Here is a 17,003-nt window from a genome sequence, read left to right as displayed (position 1 = left end):
AACCTAGACAGCATATTAAAAAGCAGAGACATTACTTGGCCATCAAAGGTCCGTCTAGTCAAGGCTATGGTTTTTCCAGTGGTCATGTATGGATGTGAGAGTTGGACTATAAAGAAACCCGAGCGCTGAAGAATTGATGCTTTTGAACTGTGGTGTTGGAGAAGACTCTTGAGAGTCCCTTGGACTGCAAGGAGATCCAACCGGTCCATCCTAAAGGAGATCAGTCCTGGGTGTTCATTGGAAGGACTGATGTTGAAGCTGAAACTCCAATACTTTGGCCACCTGATGTGAAGAGCTGACTCATTTGAAAAGACCCCAATGCTGGGAAAGATTGAGGGCAGGAGGAGAAGGGGATGACAGAGGATGAGATGGTTGGATGGTGTCACCGACTTGATGGACATGGGTTTAGGTGGACTCCAGGAGTTGGTGATGGACAGGGAGGCCTGGCGTGCTGCGGTTCATGGTGTTGCAAAGAGTCGGACATGACTGAGCAACTGAACTGAACTGAACTGAACTGAAAGTGACAAAAGTACATATAACATGACTTAAAACTCTTATTTATTAAGAATTTAAATTGTGATCATAAATTGAAGCAATGTTTAATTCTTGGGTACAATTAGGAAGAAAACATACTAAATTTAGTGTTTGCCCTAGTACTGGGTCTCTTAGTCATAAATTTTCATACCCTAATAATTTAATGTGTGTACATGCTCAGTCACTCAGTTGTATCTGTAGCCCGCCAGGCTCATCTGTCCATGGGATTTTTCACACAAGAACACTGAAGTGGGTTGCCATTTCCTTCTCCAGGGGATCTTCTTGACTCAGAGATCAAACCCATGTCTCCTGTATCTCTTGCATAGGCAGGCAGATATTTTTACCACTGAGCCACCTGGGAATCTCTTATTTTATATATAGTAGTATATATATGTCAGTCCCAGTCTCCCAATTTATCCCTTCCCTCCCCTATCCCTTGGTAACTATAAATTTGTTTTCTACATCTGTGACTCTATCTCTATTTTGTGGATAAGTTCGTTTGTACCCTTTCTGATTCCACATATGACAGACACCATATATTTGTCTGTGTCTGACTTACTTCACTCAGTTGATAATCCATAGGTCCATCCATGTTGCTGCAGATGGCATTATTTTGTTCTTTTTTATGACTGCATTAATGCTGCTGCTACTGCTGCTTCAGTCGTGTCTGACTGTGCGACCCCATAGACGGCAGCCCACCAGGCACCCCCATCCCTGGGATTCTCTAGGCAAGAACACTGGAGTGGGTTGCCATTTCCTTCTCCAATGCATGAAAGTGAAAAGGGAAAGTGAAGACGCTCAGTCGTGTCCGACTCTTAGTGACCCCATGGACTGCAGCCTACCAGGCTCCTCCGCCCATGGGATTTTCCAGGCAAGAGTACTGGAGTGGGGTGCCATTGCCTTCTCCAACTGTATTAATGACTTGACTTTAAATGGGATTGACATGATTAGATAAGAACTGTGGGGAAACAGCTAATTTCTCACAATAATCAACAGAAAATGTTACCTGACTGACAGGTTTTAATTGACTTTTGCTCTGGTGACTGAAAAAATTTCAAGGACCACTTGGGAAACAGGAGTGAAATTCTTCATACGAAGAGCAATACTTTAGTGAAGGATGTTTTCCTTCACTTTAGCTAACCATTAAAATATAAGCCCACCAAACTCTGAAGTTGCTGATGTCCTTATTAAGATCATACTGTTAGTCAAAGATCTTTTCAGAGTATTTTGAAAAATCTAGTTCTGTTTGTTTTTTTTCCTTTTTCTTTTGCTTATCTAGACAGTATTTGTGGTGCTCAGATAGTCACATCAAAGAGCTATGACTTAAAGCCAAAACACTCAGAAGACCCTTGGTAATACAAGCTCTCACAAAAGTGACCAAAAGAGGATATAATTTTGATGCCTGGTTCATCCATGTTTCCCTCAGCAAATGGGACATAGGCTTTTTTTTTTTCCTGGAGTCAGTTTATTGAGTATCCGTGAGGTGCCAGGGACTGTGTTCCAAGCTGAGGCTATGCATAAAAATATGTCCTGACCCTCAGTGAGCCTTATTTCAGCACCAGCAATGGAGAAACACTGTCAACAGAATATCAGACATATGCATTACAGCTGGTTTCCAGTGGTTGGGTTGCAACATGAATTATTTATTTTCATTTTCTCTGCTGGAAGTCTGCAGACTTGTGTCACATGAGTGTCACCTATTTGCCCCACTGAGCATTACATGCTAAAAGAGAGTAATCAAGAGCAAAATGCTGGGGTCAGTTTACTTGCATTAAATTGATGCTCACCCTAGCCCTCCCTCCTGGGCACTGAGCCCATGCTCGGAGTGGGTCACAGCAGTGCATCCATGCAGCTGTTTGTAAGGTGATCTGGCTCTAGAGGACCACAAGGAGAGAGGGCTGAGGACATGATCTAGGGATGCAGTGAAGCCTAGAGGCCAATAATGTGGTGGCAATGGGGACCCCAGGGATCACAGCAGAGACACTCGCCTGGGAGGTAGCTGTAAAACACTGAAAGCTCTACTGGAACAAAACACATCAAAATCAGAGAATGACAGCCAGGAGGCCAAGGAACGAACTCCTGGATGCAGAAGTGGTTGTACTTCCTTCCACTCATACAATCAACAGTAGAACAATCACTCTCAGGAGGGTCATCTCCAAGTTCAATGGACAATAAGAATGCTATATATATATAAAATACTTGTAATCCTTTAGTATATATATATAGTATATATATAAAATACTTGTAATACTTTAGTGTATATATATATAATATATATACTTATAATACTTAAGTATATATATATACTTATAATACTTTAATGTATATATATATACTAAAAATATATTAAATATATATTATAACTAAGTACATATACACATATCTAATAAAAACATATTATTTATAAAAGTAAATACACACATATATGTGTATCCCACCAGGCTCCTCAGTCCATGGATTTCTCCAGGCAAAAATTCTGGAGTGGGTTACCATGCCCTCCTCCAGGGGATCTTCCAGGGATGGAACCTGGATTTCCTGCATGGGCAGGCAGATTCTTTACCATCTGAGCTCCCAGGGAAGCCCAAGAATATATGTTTATTAATATATGTGTGGATATGGGTATATGTATACTTGTATGTATGGAAGTACAGATATACTCACCTATCTGAAGTCGAATAAACAGTTTGTATGTATTTTCCAGAGACAGTCTTCTGATATCCATCCTTTGGTGATTTGCTAGAAACAAGCACATATAGGCATGTGAGAACTGGGCTATTTCCCTAGTGTTGAAGTATTGATATATATTAATACCCCTATGTAGGCAAGGAAGAGCACACACATACACACGCACACACACACACTCACTATTGTTATTCTTTGTGAATAACAAAGCGAGTTATATGTTATATGTCAGGACAATGTACCAACTCTTTTTTTTTTTACCCTGGAGAAGTATTGATATGCAAGTTACCTCCAAGGTGACATAAGTCAACATATCCACCAAAGTAAAGAATGGGGCAAGGATATCATAAGCACAAGTGTAAGCAGGAAAAGTAGTTATCGTTTTTCATAAAATTTGTACTTGCACCTCCTGTATTTTTACTAAAAGAAAGGTCTCTGTTGTTCTAACATAAAGAATACACACAAAGCATGACTATACTCAGTGCAAGCAAATATAGACAGACATCATTCACATAGAGAAATACTCTTGAACTTTTAGGGGAAACTTTGGAAGCTTTTATTTTTACATGAAAACATCCAAAAATTGTTTGGAATAAATCAAAAAATATTTTAACTTTCGAAAGTCCTCTTTGTTCCCTTTCCGCTCCAGTTCGTGAATGTCATTCGCTCCTGGAGACAAATGAAGAGTGCATTGCACTAACCGGCTGGCTGCCTGTAATTGCCTCCCCAGTATGCACGCTGCCCAGGAACGTATGAGGACCAGAAGCAATGTGTTCCTATTATTTCATACAGTGAGGGGTAACTCCACATGCCTCACCTGGGATTTTTTAATGAGAAATTTCTCTCTCCCTCCAAACAACCTGCAGGCAGTTGCTGTCAGAAAGAGAAACTGCTTTATGGAACACAGAGCCCACGGTGCTAAAAGAGTTTGTGCATATTGATGCATGACACATAAACAGTCATTCCCATTTTATGGATCAGAAAATTGAGACAGGAAATTGAAGTCAAGTGGCTTTGCTGAGGCCACATGGTCAGTAAATGACAAACTCAGATTTGATTCTAAATCACTGTTGATTTTAGGGAGAGTTGGATTAAGCAGGAAAATCAAGGTTGAGGTTGCATTTCACAAGGAAATTTATTCTTGGGTTTGAAAAATCCTTTTGAGGGGGAAGGCTGTTCAAATCCTGACACACCTTGAATTTATGGAGGCTCCACACCCACCTTGTACACTGCTCTCTGGTCTCTTTGAACTGGGTGATGATCAACACGTATACAACCTATAGTTTATCCATATTTGGATGCCCCACTGCTACCCTGTGCCACAATTAGGCTAATTCTTTTTTATAGACTCCTGAAAAACTGAATAACTTGTGAATCCCTAATCTTGGTGGACATTTTCCTCGACATCCATCACATCAGGCAGCAGAGTTTCTGGGCCTGAGCATGTTTACTAAAAAGTTATACCCCTTGTTTCAGATTAGAGGTGAGCAATATAAACACTTAATTAAAGTGGGACTCCAAATTAGAACAGGAATACTTGTGTGATTTTATAAGGTTCATTATGGGCAAGTATGTTTATTTGACTACTTTCAAATAACAATCCTATGATGTATACATGTGTTATATTAAAATATTATTTAGTCTGTCCTATGACTTTGTATGATTATTTGACAACTACTAAAAAATATGACTTCCCTGTAGCTCAGATGGTAAAGAATCTGCCTGCAACACAGGAGACCTGGGTTCGATCCCTGAATTGGGAAGATCCTCTGGAGAAGGGAATGATGACCCACTCCAGTATTCTTGCCTGGAGAATCCTGTGGATAGAGGACCCTGGTAGGCTACAGTCCGTGGGGTTGCAAAGTGTTGGACACAACTGAGCGACTAACACTACTACTAATACTAATGGAAAGATTATAAAGAATTATTAATATATATCTAGAACTCAGTACTCTTTTAAATGGTCTGTTATTTGAAAAAAATAAGCATACCTTAAAAAATGACATTTCTTCTTAAACACAGATTATTTCACAATTATAAAATACATAAAGCAAAATACTTCAAATAAATTTCCAGTACCTATTCTCCATGTACGTCCTTGTGTACACAACTGTATCCTTTGATCCTGCATGCCTGGTTTCAGCATTGGAGCTGCAATACAAACCATTTGACTTTATGTTTAAAGTTTGTTTATAGGATAATCATATTAACAAGGCAATTATCCAATCCAATGAAAAAATAATGCTCATATATGCCTTCTAAACTATAACCTTTGAAATATAAATGTTAAATTGGTATTAATCCATTTCTGAAAAATTTATTTATGTTTCCCATTTTGTCTTTACTTCTACTGTCTTGGCCTATTTCCAGAATACTACTATGAAAACTGGTCACTCAGCAAGTCTATTGTAGACCATGATGATTACTTTGAATATTTGTGTACTATGTTTTAGTGTCTATTACCCTAATGTGTCATTCATACTTCCAAACCATTGCTTTCCCCACAAATCTCAGGCAAAAAGTGGACCTTAATTAACCAACATGATAACACATGATTTAGTGAAACCTTTAAATCTACCTAAGGAAGTCAATCAGAGAAGGCAATGGCACCCCACTCCAGTACTCTTGCCTGGAAAATCCCATGGACGGAAGAGCCTGGTAGGCTGCGGTCTATGGGGTCGCTCAGAGTCAGACACGACTAAGCAACTTCACTTTCACTTTTCACTTTTATGCATTGGAGAAGGAAATGGCAACCCACTCCAGTGTTCTTGCCTGGAGAATCCCAGGGACGGGGGAGCCTGGTGGGCTTCCATCTCAGGGGTCGCACAGAGTCGGACACGACTGAAGCGACTTAGCAGCAGCAGCAAGGAAGTCAATTCAATGTCACAATCATGTTTTTTAAAAAAATTACAGACTTTTAAGGAAAAATCACATCTACACTTATTCATAACTGACAACTTACAAATGACCAAGATGTTTACTCAACACCTTTGTATAAGCCTATAAAGCCACTGGTTAAAATTTTAAATTTCTGCATTTCAAACAAATATCATATATTAACACATATATATATAGAATTTAGAAAGATGATACTGATGAACTTATTTGTAGGGAAGCAATGGAAACACAGACATAGAGAACAGACTTATAGACATGGGCAAGGGGGGAGGAAGGAGAGGGTAGGATGAATGGAGAGAGTAGCATGGAAACATATGACTAACATATATAAAATAGATATCCAATGGGAATTTGCTGTACGACTCAGGAAACTTAAACTGGGGCTCTGTAACAACCTAGAGGGGTGCGATGGGGAGGGAGATGGGAGGGAGGCTCAGGAGGGAGGGGACATATGTGTACCTATGGCTGATTCATGTTGATGCATGGCAGAAGCAAACACAATATAGTAAAGCATTATCCTTCAATTAAAAATTAAATCTAAAATAAGAAAGTTTTATTGGAATACAAAAAATGCATAAAAACAACAACAGCAAAATTTTAAAAAATTTCTGTATTTCAAAGGAAGGATCAGGTTGCATGTGGATGTTTTCTTAAAAAAAAAAAAAAGAAAACACAGGAGAAAAAAAACGCCAGAAGGAGAATGGTCCTGTCATTTATTCCATAATTGACCACGGTACCTGAGCATCTTCCTGGATTCATAAGAATAGGCAGCTGTTCTAGAGGACGGGCTGATTAAAGTCTCAGTAGATCCAGTGACCTGGCCATCTTGCCTGAGAAAGCAAATGCAAATATTTGGCACTTAAAATCAAGGCCACTTAGAGGATTTTTGTTTTATTAAAATTCTGTTCAAATAACATTTTTGTAAACATACAGTAAAGCTGTTTCTGTTTGCCTGGTTTCTGCACATATACATAGACAGAATACATGTACTATTTTACTCCTCTATAGACACAACTGTCTTACCATTATGAATAATCTATAGGCACATGTCACATTAGCTAACAGTAGGACAGAATACTTTTTTAACCAAGGGCAGGAACCACATGAAACTGGTTGCAGTAACATTCTCACAGCACCAATGCCATTTTTGAAAGTTTTTCATGTACAACATATCTGGGAGTTTATCTATTTAATGAAAATTATCTGGGGGTTGCTTTGAGAAATTCCAGTTTCCATTTTAACAGAAAAGCAGTACTTTGAAGATCGCTAAAGAACTTTGACCTAGATTTCTGCTAATCTAAAAATGTCACTATGTTCAACAAAGTGTAGGCATATTTGCTTTTTCCTATGAAACAGTGGAAAATTAACGTAGGCATAGTGAAAGCTTTAGCTCTTTTTCTTTCCTCATGTTAGAAAACTCTGACAGAGGCAAGACATAAAAATCAAGAGGAGAATTTAGATCTCAATCATGATTTATCATTCTTGACTGGTCTGTTCCTTCCATTTCCAGGTAGCTTTTAAAGAGAAAAACAATTGTTTACATATTATCATCTCTGGCATGTGGAAAACCATCTTCTAGTTTTAAGACAGATGTTTCAAAAGACACTTGGCAATGAGAAAGTAGCATGAATATTATCAGAAGATTCTCAAATGTGACCATTAGGATATGTCATTTTGGAACAATAGACCTAACTAGGAACTATTTGGAAATATTCAGATCATATAGCAAATAATACAAAACCCAATTTCAGCAAATAGTTTCAAAGGACGAAGGTTGTCAATGAGTGTGAAATGTGTTTGTACTGCCCTCAGAAAGGTAAAATCATTTACAAACATTACCAGTTTGTGAAACCTGTAATAGGAATGGGAAATACTTTGAAAACAGTTCTGATAAGGATCGAATTGTGTCCTGCCAAGAATTCTTATATTAAAGCCCTATACCCCAGTGTGATGTGGAGACAGGGCCTATAAAAAGGAAATAAAGGTTAGGTGAAATCATAAGGGTGGGGCTTTAATCCCATAGGACAGGGTGTCCTTATAAGAGGAAGAGGTACTAGAGCTTGCTCTCTCTCTCTGTGTGGACACACAGAGGAAAGGCCATGTGAGGACATAGACACAGTCCTTTGCAAACCAAGGAGAGAGTTCTCATCAGAAACCAATCCTGACATTGTTCCTCATGAATTTGATGTTCTTGCTACATCGTGAAAGAATTCAGAGATAGGTAAGTAGATTTATTTAGAGAAAAGCTCACTATACAGAGTGTGGGCCATTGCAGAAGGCAAGAAGAGGGAGGCACAAAACGTGGTGTGGTTAGTTTCTGTGGGCTGGGTAATTTCATAGGCTAGTGAATGGGAAGGTTATTCCAATTATTTGGGGGAAGGGGTGGAGACTTCTAGGAACTGGGCCACTGCCCACTTTTTGACCCTTTATGGCTGGCCTCAGAACTGTCATGACGCTGGTGGGTGTGTCATTTAGCATATGCCCATGTATTACAATGAGCATATAATGAGGCTCAAGGTCTACTGGGAGTTGAGTCTTCAGCCATCTTGGACCTAGATGGTTTTAACCAGTTTTTTCATGTTCTGTGGCCATGTCATTCTTTTTAAGGTTGTACCCCGTGCCCTTCCTCCTGTTTCAACAGTATCTTGATCTAGAATTTTAGTCTCCGAAAGAGTGAGAAAATAAATTCTGTCTTTTAACACCTGGTCTGTGGTATTTTGTTATGGCAGCCTGAGCAGACTAACACAAGTAGCATTTCCTAGTTGTGTTTACAATGGGACTAATAACAATACTTTATAATTGTCAATAAAAATCAGATGTTAGGATGGGGAACACAGGTACACCTGTGGAGGATTCATGTTGATGTATGGCAAAACCAATACAATATTGTAAAGTAAACAACAAAAAAAATCAAATGTTAGAAAATAAATTTGGAATGTGGAACAGCAAATTCTTTCTTGGATTTGTTCCTCTTGTAATTTGGGAGGATAATACACTTTTTAAAAAAAAGAAACCTTTTATTTTGGATAATTTTAAAGGTATAGAATAATTGCAATGATAGTTCAGAGAATTCCAGTATACTCTTCACCCAGCTTCTTTTAAGCTTCTCTTAACATCTCACACAACCACGATCCATTTGTCAAAACTAAATAATTGTCATTGGTACAATGTCATTAGCAAAACTACAGACTTATTTCCATTTTACCAGTTTTTTCACTGATGTCCCCTCTCAATTTCAGATCCAAATCAGGATACTGCTGCTGCTGCTGCTGCTGTTGCTGCTAAGTCGCTTCAGTCGTGTCCGACTCTGTGCGACCCCTATAGATGGCAACCCACCAGGCTCCTCTGTCCCTGGGATTCTCCAGGCAAGAACACTGGAGTGGGTTGCCATTTCCTTCTCCAAGGCATGAAAGTGAAAAGTGAAAGTGAAGTCGCTCAGTCGTGTTCAACTCTTAGCGACCCCATGGACTGAAGCCTACCAGGCTCCTCTGCCCATGGGATTTTCCAGGCAAGAGTACTGGAGTGGGGTGCCATTGCCTGTCCTCAACTTCCACATAATCACCATGTCTTAGGTCTGTGATAGTTGATAAGCCTGGCTTTGTTTTTCATGAGATGGTGATAGATCTTACTAAGGAAATTCTATCTTGATACCAGTAAGTGGTAACACTAATTTTTTAAATTATTTAAAATCATAGAAATAGTTAGAGAAACAATTCTTTGGAAACCAATTAAATAATCTGTAGTGCTTTTAAAAAGGATTATTCTCCAAAATATATAAGCAGTTCATACAGTTCAATATGAGAAAAACAAACAAGTCAATCAAAAAGTGGGCAGAAAACTTAAACAGACATTTCTCCAAAGGCATACAAATTTCCAATAAACACAAGAAAAGATGCTCAATATTTCTCATTATTAGGGAAATGCAGATCCAAACCACAATGAGGTATCACCTCACACCATTCAGAATGACCATCATCCAAAAATCTACAAAAATAAATGTTGGAGAAGTTATGGAGAAAAGGGAACCCTCCTGTACTCTCAGTGGGAATGTAAACTGATACAGCCATTATGGAAAACAATATGGAGATTCCTTAAAAAACTAGGGAAAATCTACCATATGACACAACAATCCCACTACTTGGCATATACCCTGAGAAAACCACAATTTTAAGAGACATGTGTAACCCAGTGTTCATTGCACCAACATTTACAATAGGCAGGACATGGGAGCAACCTAGATGTCCATTGACAGATGAATGTTAAAGAAGATGTGGTACATATACATGATGGAATATTACTCAGCCATGAAAAGGAATGGATTTGAGTCAGTTGTAGTGAGGTAGATGAACCTAGAACCTGTTATACAGACTGAAGTAAGTCAGAAAGAGAAAAACAAGTATTGGAATATATATATGGAATTTAGAAAAATGGTACTGATGAACCTAGTAGAGAACAGAGTTGTGGACACAGTGGGGAAAGGTGAGGGTGGGATGAATTGAGAAAGCGGCATTGACATATATACACTATCATGTGTAAAATAGATAGCTGTTAGGACGTTGCTGTGTAACACAGGGAGCCCAGCCTGGTGCTGTATGATGACCTGGAGGAGAGGGATGGGGGGAGGGGAGGGAGGTTCAAGAGGGAGAGGAGAGATATATATATATATATATATATATATATATAATTATGACTGATTCACCTTGTTGTATGACAGAAACCAACACAACATTGTAAAGCAATTTTCCACCGATTAAAAAACAAGATTAAATTAAAAATGTTACTGGGTCCCACATCAGATATTCTGACTTAATTGGTTTAGTGTAGGGCTTCCCAGGTGGCGCTAGTGGTAAAGAACTCGACTGCCAATGCAGGAGACCTAAGAGACCCAGGTTCAGTCCCTGGGTCAGAAAGATTCCCCTGGAGGAGGGCATGGCAACCTACTCCAGTATTCTTGCCTGGAGAATCCCATAGACAGAGGGGAGCCTCATGGGCTACAGTCCATAGTGTTGCAAAGAGTCAGACACCACTGGGGCAACTTAGCAGGCACATGACTTGAGCACTTGGATTCTTTTAAATCTCTCCAGTGAGTCTCACATGTAAGACAAGGTTGAGAACCACTGCCTTAGAGGCAGTGTGACATTTTATCCAAAAGAGCACTGATTTCTAAAGTGTGATCCCTGATCAGCAGGTGATTCTGATACCACTGCAAAGGAGAACTCTCCACCAAAGTATTCCTCTTAGACGCCTTGAATATTCATAAAAAAGAGCTTATGGCTCACAGTGTTTTTTGCTGGATAGCTTTATTATTAAGTTATCCTTCACTGAAATAAATGGCTGAATTGTAACTTAGAATCAATGGTCACAGTTTCAGCTCTAAATTAAATAGCTTCTTAAACTATAAACTAAATATTGTGTTGTAACTTACAAAATTCCAAATGGAATTTCACTTGAGAAAATGTTTTCTGCTGTGGAAGTTTACCTTGAAAATTTAGCTATCTAAAACTTCTATACACAGACATTTGCTATGAGAACATCAAATGGTACTGCTGATTTAAGAAAACTGGTAGTTCCTCAAATGGAGTTACTATAGGATCCAATAATTCCATTCCCTAAGTATATACCCTTCCAAAGTCCATCCTAGAGGAAATCAGTCCTGAATGTTCATTGGAAGGACTGATGTTGAAGCTGAAACTCAAATACTTTGGCCACCTGATCCGAAGAACTGACTCATTTGAAAAGACCCTGATGCTGGGAATGATTGAAGGCGGAAGGAGAAGGGGATGACAGAGGATGAGATGGTTGGATGGTATCACTGACTCAATGGACATGAGTTTGAGTAAACTCCGGGAATTGGTGATGGACAGGGAGGCCTGGCATGCTGCAGTCCATGGGGTCGCAAAGAATTGGACGCGACTGAGCGGCTGAATTGAACTGAACTGAAGTATATACCCTACCAAGAGAAATGAAAAAACTCTACACAAAACTTTTATATGAATGCTGATCACAGCATTGTTCATAATAGTGAATTACAATCTGATAGTGGAAACAACACAAAAGCCCATCAGCTGATGAATAGATAAAATTCCGTCTATTCACATCATGGAATATGTGAAATTTGGCAATAAAAAGAAATACTGAGACATGTTACAACATTGGTGAGTTTTGAAAACATTATGCCATGTGAAAAGAGTCACAAAGGACCACATATTTTATGATTTCATTTATATGAAATGTCCAGAATCAGAAATTGAAAAAGACAGAAAGTAGCTTAGTAGTTGTCCAAAGCTAAGGGCTGGGGGAAAATGATAACATGACTGCTAATGGGCATGGAGTTTCTTTCTGAGGTGATGAAAATGTTCTAAAAGTGATAGTGGTGATGGTCTACGAATCTGAATATACTAATAAGATTGCATATATATATTGCATTTATATAATATTGCACTGCATATATTGCAGTGGATATCCAATTACTATACAGAGAAAATACATTCATAAAATAAAACTAGTCTCAGTTTAACAGATTTATTTAGACTTCCATTGTCCTATTTGACTTAACTTTGGCAACCTGACTCCAATTTCTTTTTCTTTTTTTTTTTAATAATTTTCATGGGGGTATAGTTGCTTTACAATGTGTGTTAGTTTCCACTGTACAGCAAAGTGAATCCACTGTACATGTACATATTTCCCTCTTTTTCAGATTTCCTTCCCATTTAGGTCACCACAGAGCACGGAGTACAGTTCCCTGAGCTATATAGTGTGAGGGTGCTTAATCACTCAGTCATATCCAACTCTTTGCAACCCCGTGGACTGTAGCCCACCAGGTTCCTCTGTCCAGGGGTACTCCAGGCAAGAATACTGGAGTGGGTTGCCACTTCCTTCTCCACTGCTATACTGTGGGTTCTCATTAGTCATCTGTTTCACACATAGTAGTGTATATGGAACAACAGACTGGTTCCCAATTGGGAAAGGAGTATGTCAAGGCTGTGTATCATCACCCTGCTTATTTAACTTATATGCAGAGTACATCATGAGAAATGCTGGACTGGGTGAAGCACAAGCTAGAAACAAGATTGCCGGGAGAAATATCAATAACCTCAGATATGCAGATAATACCACACTTATGGCAGAAAGTGAAGAACTAAAAAGCCTCTTGATGAAAGTGAAAGAGGAGGAGAGTGAAAAAGTTGGCTTAAAACTCAACATTTAGAAAACTAAGATCATGTTATCTGGCCCCGTCACTTCATGACAAATAGATGGGGAAACAATGGAAACAGTGACAGACGTTATTTTGGGGGGTTTCAAAATCACTGCAGATGGTGACTGCAGCCATGAAATTAAAAGATGTTTGCTCTTTGGAAGAAAAGTTATGACCAATCTAGACAGCATATTAAAAAGCGGAGACATTACTTTACCAACAAAAGGCCCTTGTAGTCAAAGCTTTGGTTTTTCCAGTAGTCATGTATGGATGTGAGAGTTGGACTATAAAGAAGGCTGAAAGTTTAAAAAATAAAATAAAAAATAAAATAAAATAAAATCAGTTCAGTTCAAAAAAAAAAAAAGAAGGCTGAGTGACGAAGAATTGATGCTTTTGAACTGTGGTTTTGGAGAAGACTCTTGAGAGTCCCTTGGATGGCAAGGAGATCCAACCAGATCTCCAACCAGATCCATCCTAGAGAAAATCATCCCTGAATATTCATTGGAAGGACTGATGTTGAAGCTGAAACTCCAATACTTTGGCCACCTGATGCGAAGAACTGACTCATTTGAAAAGACCCTGATGCTGGGAATGATTGAAGGTGGGAGGAGAAGGGGACGACAAAGGATGGTTGGATGGCATCACTGACTCAATGGACATGAGTTTGAGTAGGCTCTGGGAGTTGGTGATGGACAGGGAAGCCTGGCATGCTGAAGTTCATGGTGTTGCAAAGAGTCGGACATGACTGAGCGACTGAACTGAACTGAGTGTATATATGTCAATCCCAATCACTCAATTCATCCCACCTCCCCTTCACCCCTTGGTAATCATATGCTTGTTTGTTCTCTACATCTGTATCTCTGTTTCTGTTCTGCAAATAAGTTCATTTGTATCATTTTTCTAGATTCCACATATAACTGATACACAATATTTGCTTTTCTCTTTCTTTCTTCTCTCTGTGTGACATTCATGTCTCTGCAAATGGCACAGTTCCATTCCTTTTTATGGCTGAGTGGCAACTTGACTTTAAATAGCATAAAATAATTTCAACTGATAAATACCCAAGTCACTGCGAACTTTATAAATCTCTTTTGCATGAAGAACAAAAGTTTACTGAGAGCTTCTGCTGTGCTCAGTTGTTCAGTTGTGTCCAAGTCTTTGTGACCCTATAGACTGTAGCCCACCAAGCTCCTCTTTCCATGGGATTTTCCAAGCAAGAATACTGGAGTCAGTTGCCATGCCCTTCTCCAGGGAATCTTCTCAACCAAGGGACTGAACTCACGTCTCCTGCATTGCAGGCAAGTTCTTTACTGCTGAGCCACTAGCAAAGCCAATTTATTAAGAGCTTACCATTTTGAATTGTTTTATGTGTTAGGATTTACTTCCACAAAACTATCAAGGTTTTGAGTTCTTATAATACTTACGGATTTTAAGTATATAAAAATAAATATTCTTATGGTAACCAAAGAGGATAGCAGTGGTGGGGAGCAGAGATAAATTAGGAGTTTGGGATTAACATGAATACTACTATATATGAAATCATAAACAACAAGGACCCACAGTATAGCACAGGGAACTAAACTCAATATATTGTGATAATCTATAAGGGAAAAGAATCTGAAGAAGAATATATTATGTATATGTATAACTGAATCCCTTTGTTGTAAACTTGAAACTAACACAACATTGTAAATCAATTAAACTTCAGTGAAAAATAAAATTAAAACAAAGAAGTATTCCATTTCTAGAAATAGAGAACTTGAGACCAGAACACCATTTTAATTTACTAATTTTCTCTACCTGATCAAATCTCTTAATCCCTGATTCTCAGTTTTCTTTCAGTTAAATCTTCACCCATTTTGAGAGTCAAAGTAAACTTTCTATTCTGTAAACAGAATGAAGGGAAATGTTAGTCACTCAGTGTGTTCGACTCTTAGTGACCCCATGGACTGTAGCCTTCCAGGAACTCGGTCCATGGAATTTTCCAGGCAAGAATACTGGAGTAAGTAGCCATTCCCTTCTCCAGCAGATCTTTCTGACCCAGGGGAACCTGGGTATCCTGCATTGCAGACAGATTCTTTACCATGTGAGCCACCAGGGAAGCCTGTAAACAGAATAGATGGACACAAAAATTGGGCCCGGATTTCTTTTCTACTTTTTTTTTTTTTCAAGCAAAAATTTTTATCAGAGTTGTTCTGTCATGGCTGGGGCAGTGCTACATTTTCCATTTAATTTGTAGATAGATCCTGTACAAGACTGTGATAGAACTGAAGAAGGATGAATGATATCTAGACACAGAACTCAGGGATGAGCAAAAGATTCTGTAGCAGTGGTTAAGGCCTCCGGGCATAACTGACTGTGATGATCACAACCCCACTGGGAGAGGGGAGCACTTGTGAACGTACATGCGGTTGTTGGGTTATGTTAGGCAGGAGGCACAGATGAAATTGTAGGAAAGTAAAGGAGACCATGCACACGTTACTGGCAGCCATAGTGTTTTCATCACACACCTCTTCTACACAGATGGCCACAACCCCATCTTCTTGTTGAAGGAGACCAGACAGCCTCAGAAAGCTAGAGGAAGGAGAAGTTATAAGGAAGGAGAAACTGGGAAGTGGCTAAAGTCATTGGTTACCAAACAGCTATAGAGTAGAGAATGAAAGTGTTAGTCACTCAGTCATGTCTGACTCTGTGACCCCAGGGACTATAGCCCGCCAGGCACCTCTGTCCATGAAATTCTCCAGGCAAGAAAACTGGAGGCAGCCATTTCCTTCTGCAGGGGATCTTCCCGACCCAGGCATCAAACCCAGGTCTCCTACATTGCAGGCAGATTCTTTACTGTCTGAGCCACAGGGAAGCCCTGTGGTAGAGAATAAGGATGATGATAAGTAGAGGGAAGAAGAGGAGAAAAATAGGCAGAGGCCAACACTCAGGAATGACTGAGCTACAATATGACAAAGCACTAGGGTTAATGTCTGGGGACTCCTGATGGAATGCCCTCTGGCCAAGGATGAGCAGCCTTCCAGGGAAGGCCTCCGTGAAGCCTGGCCAGCCGAATGTTTCTGCCCTGCAATTTCCATTTCCTCATTAATCTTTCCATGTGCTTCCCAGGTGACGCTAGTGGAAAGAAGTCACCTGCCAATTCAGGATACCTGACACAGGATACCCTGGGCCGGGAAGATTCCCTGGGGAAGTGAATCTCCAGCATTCTTGCCTGGAGAATCCCATGGACAGAGGAGCCTGGCAGGCTGCAGTCCCTGCCTTTGAATTTCCATTTCCTTATTAATCTTTCTAGTAAGACTCTGTTTCATGAACAAGCCCAACTGAAACGGAAACACCTCTCAAAACACGTTCAGGGAAAAGTTCTTTCATGATATTTCATCATTTATGGTCAGTTTTAAAATCTTGATCATTTCCAAATAATATTTGAAAGAGATTGGTTAATTGTAAGCCCAGTACTATTCCCAAAATGGTGGATCCTTTTGACAATGTATCCTCCCTTGTTCTCTCAAAGGCTTGCTTGAGATCACAGAAAGAGAAAGCAGAAGATGATTTAGGGAATGAAGGGGACAGAAAGAAACTATGTGCCTCGCATAGGAAAGAGCCTTTAACAGACAGGAAAACCAAACGAACGAAGCAGTGAGCCAGCTCTTCTACTTTTCTGTCCTCTGCATCATACCAACAATATCACTTA

The 17,003-nt window shown here is 39.4% G+C and overlaps 1 protein-coding gene across 15 annotated transcripts in view; it reads right to left on the bottom strand.

Moving 5' to 3' along the window:
* Positions 1–17,003, bottom strand: part of SCEL (sciellin) — a 125,825-nt gene that overhangs the window by 8,965 nt on the left and 99,857 nt on the right. For 14 of the 15 annotated variants that reach the window (XM_055542700.1, XM_055542701.1, XM_055542699.1 and 11 more), the window contains 3 exons: positions 6,852–6,944; positions 5,296–5,367; positions 3,196–3,270 (listed from right to left, as the gene is read on the bottom strand). In XM_055542700.1, the coding sequence (XP_055398675.1) occupies positions 3,196–3,270; positions 5,296–5,367; positions 6,852–6,944 (240 nt within the window). The remainder of the gene's footprint in view (positions 1–3,195; positions 3,271–5,295; positions 5,368–6,851; positions 6,945–17,003) is intronic. The other variant, XM_055542712.1, reaches the window with a different exon arrangement.

The sequence above is a fragment of the Bubalus kerabau genome, chromosome 12 (genome assembly GCF_029407905.1).
Source record: "Bubalus kerabau isolate K-KA32 ecotype Philippines breed swamp buffalo chromosome 12, PCC_UOA_SB_1v2, whole genome shotgun sequence".
Lineage (NCBI taxonomy): Eukaryota > Metazoa > Chordata > Mammalia > Artiodactyla > Bovidae > Bubalus > Bubalus kerabau.
This window is presented reverse-complemented; position numbering and strand designations above follow the sequence as displayed.